Source organism: Onychomys torridus, chromosome 5 (assembly GCF_903995425.1).
Source record: "Onychomys torridus chromosome 5, mOncTor1.1, whole genome shotgun sequence".
In the NCBI taxonomy this organism is placed as follows: Eukaryota; Metazoa; Chordata; class Mammalia; order Rodentia; family Cricetidae; genus Onychomys; species Onychomys torridus.
Window position 1 is genome coordinate 49092445 of NC_050447.1, and position 7211 is coordinate 49099655.

General features: G+C 58.2%; 1 protein-coding gene across 1 annotated transcript; it reads left to right on the forward strand.

Moving 5' to 3' along the window:
* Positions 1-3132: 3132 nt before the first annotated feature.
* Positions 3133-6971, forward strand: Foxf1 (forkhead box F1). The gene is made up of 2 exons (XM_036188472.1): positions 3133-4346; positions 5658-6971. The coding sequence occupies exons 1-2, from the start codon at positions 3371-3373 to the stop codon at positions 5816-5818; spliced, it is 1137 nt and encodes a 378-aa protein (XP_036044365.1). The 5' UTR covers positions 3133-3370; the 3' UTR covers positions 5819-6971.
* Positions 6972-7211: the final 240 nt, after the last annotated feature.

Here is a 7211-nt window from a genome sequence, read left to right on the forward strand (position 1 = left end):
TTCAGCTGAGTGCAAGCATCTTCCTACCGACCGGACCCTGCCTCCCTGGGGACTTTGATATCCTTTCCGCCAGTCCCAACTGATTGCTGTCGCAAACCTAAGAACTCATTGCTGCAGTTGGAGCCCGTATAAAGGAAGAAACTTGGTACAGTATAAAACGGCCTAATGAGCATCCAAAGTTGTGAGTTCAAGTCCTACACTGGGAATATTGGGGGGAGCGGCTCCTGGAGTCTCTCAGGAAGCGTTCCAAGCCTGCTCCCTGCAGTCAGACTGGATCCCAGTTACACGAAATAACCAAGGGCCTGGCATGGCCTCCCCAGTCCATCTGAAAAGGAACCAGTGGTGCAATGGGCTTTTTAAAAAGCGTCGGTTGGCCGTAGTTTATGGGTCCAGCAAGGGAAGCCATTGATAGACCCTACCACTGAACCCGTTTCCCCTCTTCAAAAGCGTGAAATTTAGGGAGAGCTAGGAGTGTTTGAGAGCGAACTTTAGCCCTCATTGCTAGAAACGTAGTCTAACTGCATAGAGGGTCCTCCACGCTACAGGACCCAGGCTTCCTAACCCTCCTGGTTACCCACTTTCACCTCCCTCCTTAGTAGAAAGTAGGTATTGGGGTGAGCCTAAGGCTGGTGGGCCCCCTTTCTTTCCTGCCACGGGGACTGGCGACTGCTGTCGGCCCCACCCTCACAGGCAGCTTTAGGGTCTAGGCCTGGGGACTGAAGGGTAGGTAAGTGGTGTCTCGATTTCAGTTCCCTCCCCAAGAAAGGAAACTACCTCATCCCAAACCTAAGGAGCCTCCAAGAGAGGGGCTCTGTGAAGGATAGTGGTCTGTGGTCGTTCAGGAAAGGAGGGAACAGAGCTGGTGGTCACCTATGGGCAGAGTTTGTGTCTCCGTCTTTGGGGGCCCCCTGGCCTGCAGACAGAGGCATGGCTGCTACCACTTTCCTGGACCATCCCCCCACTCCCACTGCAAAAATGCAGCCTGTGCTGGCTCGGAAATTGGCCACCTCCCGAAGCTCACCTCTAGCTAAAGGCCAGATATGCAGCACCCTTCTAGAAACTTCCCTCCCTGTTATACGATCCAGAGTCCGTGGGACTAGGGTTGTCAGTGGAGATTAAAATGGAAAGAAAATGAAAAGAGAGGAAAGAAAAGGAGGTGAGGAGACAGAGAAAGAAAGAAGAAAAAAAACCGGGAGTATGGGAGTGAACGGCTTGGGGTGGGGGCGTGCCCTGGAGTATAGAGCCCATTCTTGTGATAGTGTGGTTACGTGTGGGCGAAGGCACAGTCCAGTAACGTGCAAGCTACATGCAGTGTGTCCTCCCCAGGGTGGCACCCCTGAATTGTACAGAAGTCCCCTGAGAAGGTTCAGGCCAGTCTGTGGATGGTGCTGAGGGATGTTGGCTAAGCCAGCTGTGTGAAGCAGAAGCCGTTCTCACAGGGCGTCTATGTGTGCGAACACATAACCACAGAGAAGCGCTCACATCCCCCTCCGCCCCTTTTCCCTGGTTGGGCCACAAAGTTCTCAAGCCCGTCCTGGAAAAAGTTCCGGGAAGGCGACTCTAGTCTGCGAACTCGGCCCTACCAAAGGAGGCAGCGACAGAGCGGCAACCTAAGTCAGCAAGCCCCCAGCCTCTTGCACAGATGTGCCAGGCGCCTAGAAGGCGACAAGGCGCCTTCCACCAAAGCTGAAGGCGTGGGGGTGGGGAGAAGATGAGGAACCAGGAATCCAAAGAAACTTGAGGCCGGCGGGCTTTGAAGGAGACCCGCACACACCTCTCCCTGCAGCTCGCGCCAGGGCGCAGCAGCCAGGCTCCTTCGTGCCTCGCACTGACTCGCTAAAACGTCCTTCATCACCCTCCCTGCCAACAAGGACTCGCGCGCGCGTCTGTGCTGCGCGAGGCCCGCACTCACCTGGTTTCGGGCGCGCAGAATCCTCTCGGGCGCGCTGCTGCGCCCCGCACCAGCTTGCCACGGCCGCGACCCTGCAGCCAGGGCCGCTCCCTGCCGCGCTCCCCGCCAGCGCCGCCCGCTTTCCGGAACCGGGCTGGCGTGCAGTGTCGGAGGCCCCGCGGCGGCGGCAGGCCGAGCCCATAGGGGCATCAGGCCAACTCCCCCCCGCGCCCGCAGGCTTCTCTACTCTTATTATTAAAGGATCCCCCGGAACGTGTTTACGTTGAGCCTTGTAAACTTCCTGCCCCGGACTTTGCCATCTCGCAGGAAATCAGAACCTGCGCTTGTAAAAGGGGACTCGGGGCCGCGGGGCCAACTAAGCGGATTTCAGAGTTGAGCATGGGGGGAGGGGGCTCCGAGGAGACGTCGCAGTTTGAGTTCAGATCTGAGAGTGGTGTGTGTGTGTGTGTGTGTGTGTGTGTGTGTGATTGAGGGCGATCGCAATGGCAGCTCCCGTGGGACCCTGGGGTACGTGAGTGGGGAGCGCACTGGGTGCAAGTTTGTACCTCTGAGTTGGTGATTTGGGGATTCGCTTGGGGCATCACTGCGTGTGCGCTCCGAGCGCGCGTTAAAGCACGCGTGTGTGTTTGTGCGCCTTCATGAATGAGTGAACCGGCCATCCTGCTAGGGAACCTGCGCAGTTCGTGGCGCTGCAAGAACTGAAGCCACTCGTGGGGTCCCGCTTGCAGCGCTGGAGACAAAAGCGCCCGCGAAGCGGCCTGCGGTTTCGTTTTCCGCCGGCGATCGGCCGGGGCAGTGGCTGCAGCGCGGCTGGGCGAGTCGGAGGATCGCCGGGCGCCGGCGCAGCGCTTCCCGGGGCGGGGAGTGAGGGGAGGCGGTCCCTCTCGGGAACTTACGCCGTCCTGCCTCGAGGGCCGGGAACCCAGTCGCTTGCTCTGCCCACGCTGGTCACGACCCAAGGCCTTCGCCACCGCCGCAGCCCAGTGTGCTGGAAAGACCGGGGCCCTGGGCGCATGTCCAGCCTAGCCGTCCGGGCCTAGGAGGTGGGAGCCAGCGCACCGGGTCCAGGTCGGCAGAGGCGGGGCGGGCTGTGCAGCCGGGACAGGGCGGGGGCCGAGAGGGCGCGCGGGGAGGGATCTGGGGGGCTCGCTCTGGCTGAGTAGCGGCGGGGGGGGGGGGGATCGGACGCTGAAGGCTGCTGGGGCGCAAAGGCGTGCAGCCCCCCGGGGGGGGGCGGTGCCGGGCCCCCTAACGCGCGTGGCCTCCCGCAAGGAGGAGGAGGAGAATCGCGAGCCAGGGGAGGGCGGGCACGCGGGGGAGGCGCGCTCGGGAGCCGCAGTGACGGCAGAGGTGCAGCCGCCCCGCGCAGCCCCCTCCCCTCCCTCCCCTCCTGCTCCTCCTCCTCCCGGCTCGGCCGCGCAGAGCAGCGGCGGCAGCGGCGGCGGCAGCAGCCACCCGATGTCCGCGCCCGACAAGCAGCAGCCGCCGCACGGCGGGGGCACAGGAGGAGGCGGCGGCTCGGGCGGCCAGGCCATGGACCCCGCGGCGGCGGGCCCCACCAAGGCCAAGAAGACCAACGCCGGCGTGCGGCGGCCGGAGAAGCCGCCCTACTCGTACATCGCACTCATCGTCATGGCCATCCAGAGCTCGCCCAGCAAGCGCCTGACGCTCAGCGAGATCTACCAGTTCCTGCAGGCGCGCTTCCCCTTCTTCCGCGGCGCCTACCAGGGCTGGAAGAATTCGGTGCGCCACAACCTGTCACTCAACGAGTGCTTCATCAAGCTGCCCAAGGGCCTCGGGCGGCCCGGTAAGGGCCACTACTGGACCATCGACCCAGCCAGCGAGTTCATGTTCGAGGAGGGCTCGTTCCGCCGGCGGCCGCGCGGCTTCCGAAGGAAATGCCAGGCGCTCAAGCCTGTGTACAGTATGGTGAACGGGCTGGGCTTCAACCACCTCCCCGACACCTACGGCTTCCAGGGCTCGGGAGGCCTCTCCTGTGCTCCCAACAGCCTGGCGCTGGAGGGCGGCTTGGGCATGATGAATGGCCACTTGGCGGGCAACGTGGACGGCATGGCTTTGCCCAGCCACTCGGTGCCACACCTGCCCTCCAACGGTGGCCACTCGTACATGGGCGGCTGCGGTGGCTCTGCGGCCGGAGAATACCCGCACCACGACAGCTCGGTGCCCGCTTCCCCGCTGCTGCCGGCCGGCGCCGGCGGGGTCATGGAGCCGCACGCTGTCTACTCCAGCTCCGCAGCAGCCTGGCCGCCCTCGGCCTCCGCAGCTCTCAACACCGGGGCCTCCTACATCAAGCAACAGCCTCTATCCCCTTGTAACCCAGCGGCCAACCCCTTGTCTGGCAGCCTCTCCACGCACTCCCTGGACCAGCCGTACCTGCACCAAAACAGTCACAACGGCCCGGCGGAACTGCAAGGTGAGTGCAGGGGTCCCCAACCCCAGACCCCTGACAGCCTGTGAACTAGTCTAGCTCCTAGAGCGTTAGCCCCAACTCTGAGGGGGAGACAGCAACCCACTGGGATGCCTTTGGGTATCACTGCTCTCTGACGTGTGAGTATAGTTTGATACCCTCCCGGTTTAGGCTGGTTTAGTTTCTATTCTGGCTTCTCTTTGCTGACTGCCTTAATCCTGACCAGGTAGGCCCCATTCTCACCCAAAATATTCAGAACCCAGTACTCTTAAGCCCATTGGGGCATGTGGGTTCCTTCGCATCTAGCAAAGGCCCCCTGTATGTAATCAGAGGCCTAAACCTGGCCAGTAGGCCCACCTTTCTGATAGTCCTCATGCAAGGAGTCTGTGTTAGGCAAGAACTGAAGAGCGCTCAAGAGTTAGGCCCAAAGTAAGAGTTAGGCCCAAAGCGGCCTGGGCCCAACACTGAGAGGCTCAGCCCAAGCTCTTCAGGAAACCTGGCCTGGTGTGAGTTCAGGGGCATTTTGTGCCGACAGAAGCTGGCCCATGTGGTGACTGGGCCCGGAGTTGAGGATCCGAGTTACAGGCCCCAATGCCCTTTGTCTTTCTGGACCCAGGTTTCAAGGACCCTCAGTGCCCACCCCAGACTCACCTCACTGAGAAAAAAGATAGCCAGCACGCTCTACTCTTAGCCCTTCATGTGTAGCTTTCTCCTTCCCAGCCTAGTAGAAATAAGCTGTCAGGGCCCCTGGGAGGCAAAACACTAGGCAGGACATGGTGGGCCAGCTCTCTTCAGGGTCAACCCCCAATTTATGCCAAGTTAAAATCCCATTTCCACACATCCTGGGCACTGCCTGTCCTCCAGGGGGGACCGTTCTGGGTTGAAGGTAATTGAACCTAGCCCATGGCTCTGAAGCTTGCTGACCCCACGTTGGGCCTCTCCCTTCACCAGGGTGGAAGTGACCGCTTAGAAACCTCAGGCTCTGGGGCAGGCTCCGGGGCATCAGAAGCCATAATTGCTTCCTCTGCTGTCCTCTTCGAAGAAGCCCTCAGCCAGGGCAGGCAGTGTCCAGGCTGGAGAGGCCTGGGCCAGTTGGAGCTTCCCCAAGCAGGACATTTAGCCAGTGTTCTAGTATGGGTCCTGGGATGCACAGGGAGGGGCCATTCCTCTTCCCGAGTTCTGTCCCCACTGAGGGCTCGAAAATGCTGGGGCCAGGCAGCAGCGTGCCTGGTCAGCACAGGGCTTCTCTGGGCTCTGGACTCTCGCCTTAGAAGCTAATATTTTGCTCCCCGTCCTTGCTACCGCCTCACCCTACAGGCATCCCTCGGTATCACTCACAGTCACCCAGCATGTGTGACAGAAAGGAGTTTGTCTTCTCCTTCAATGCCATGGCGTCCTCTTCTATGCACTCAACCGGTGGAGGATCGTACTACCACCAGCAGGTCACCTACCAAGACATCAAGCCCTGTGTGATGTGAAGCTGAAGCCACCGTGGGCCCTCCAGCCCAGCCTGGCCGGCCCAGGGACCAGGAGCCCACTACCACAAACTGCTTTACTCTGGAGGTATAACCGTCAGCAAGAGAAAAGGGCCTGTCCCCTTCCCTAACGGATTATTTGGAAAGAAAACCCCAACACCGACCTGGCGCTGTGGTCGAAGACTCCACCCCCACTCCCTCACTGATTTCTAAAAAACAGTGACCAGTGGGGCCAGATCGGACTGCAGCTGTCAGTAAATAAATACTTATTTTTCAGCCCCCCCCCAAACAGCCACGAAGGTGCTGTGTCGAGTCGCCAGCTACATGGAAAGGATTCTGCCGAGGTCCCTCCCACACCAAGGGACAGTTTTTAGAAGCACGAACGTGTGAGACCAGTCATTATCAAATACTTTTATTTTTGATTGAGTATTTATCTTTTAATTTTTAACTTTTTTGAAAGAATGTCTTGAAGTGCACAGTTCTCCCCTCAGCCATCCCCCCCCCCCCTCCACCTTGGAAGGAGGAAAGGACCAGGTGTGGCATCCCCTTCTCCCAACCTGGGGTCTCCTCCAGCTGTCACAGGTGGATCTTCATGGGAATGACGTGGATCCCCGGAGCCACTGTTTGTCTTTCAAAAAAAGAAAAGGAGCTGAGAAGCTGCCCCAGCCTCTGTCCCTTCCATTTTCTTCCTCCAGCGTCTTTTGGAGTTGCGGTTTTGACTTCTTCAGTGGGCGTTTTTTCTGTTTCCCAGTCTCTACCGTCGGAAACAAACACAAACGGAGGTTCGCTCGATCAGGTGGTGTAGTTCAGGCGCTCTGACACCGTAGACAGGCTCAGCCTGTTATTTATTCCGCTTTCTTTTCCTAATCAAAACACCACGTAGCTCTGCCCTCTCAGTATTAATGGTGTGACTTGGTTGGCAATATTTGCCGTGTAGAGTTGTTGTTTTTTTTTTTATTTGATACCCATTGTAAATTTGAAACAAAGAACAATCTGTGTAAAAACAAATTCCCATATGTTTTATATAAATATATATGAAATGAAGGACTGTCCCCTTTTAGTATTTTGGCCGCAGAAGTGCGGCGTCTGTGACACATATTTTAAACCTTCTGCACTGTATAAAAAGGACAATCCGAGGGTATGCTTTTTGTGTATTTTTTTCCTACAAAAAGAACAAAAATAAAAATGTGTAACATTTGTACCTGGCCTCTAAAACTCTTGTTGCTAGAAATAAAGTGAGTGGCTACTTTGTTGGAGGTAATAGACCAACGCATAGTGGATCCTGGGAGCTGAAGCTCCCAGGACAAAACAAAGCAAATCTTTAAGTCTAGGTGAATCTCAACACCCACCCGCCCCCATCAGTCTTCCGTTTTCACTCTTCATTCACATGGGAGTA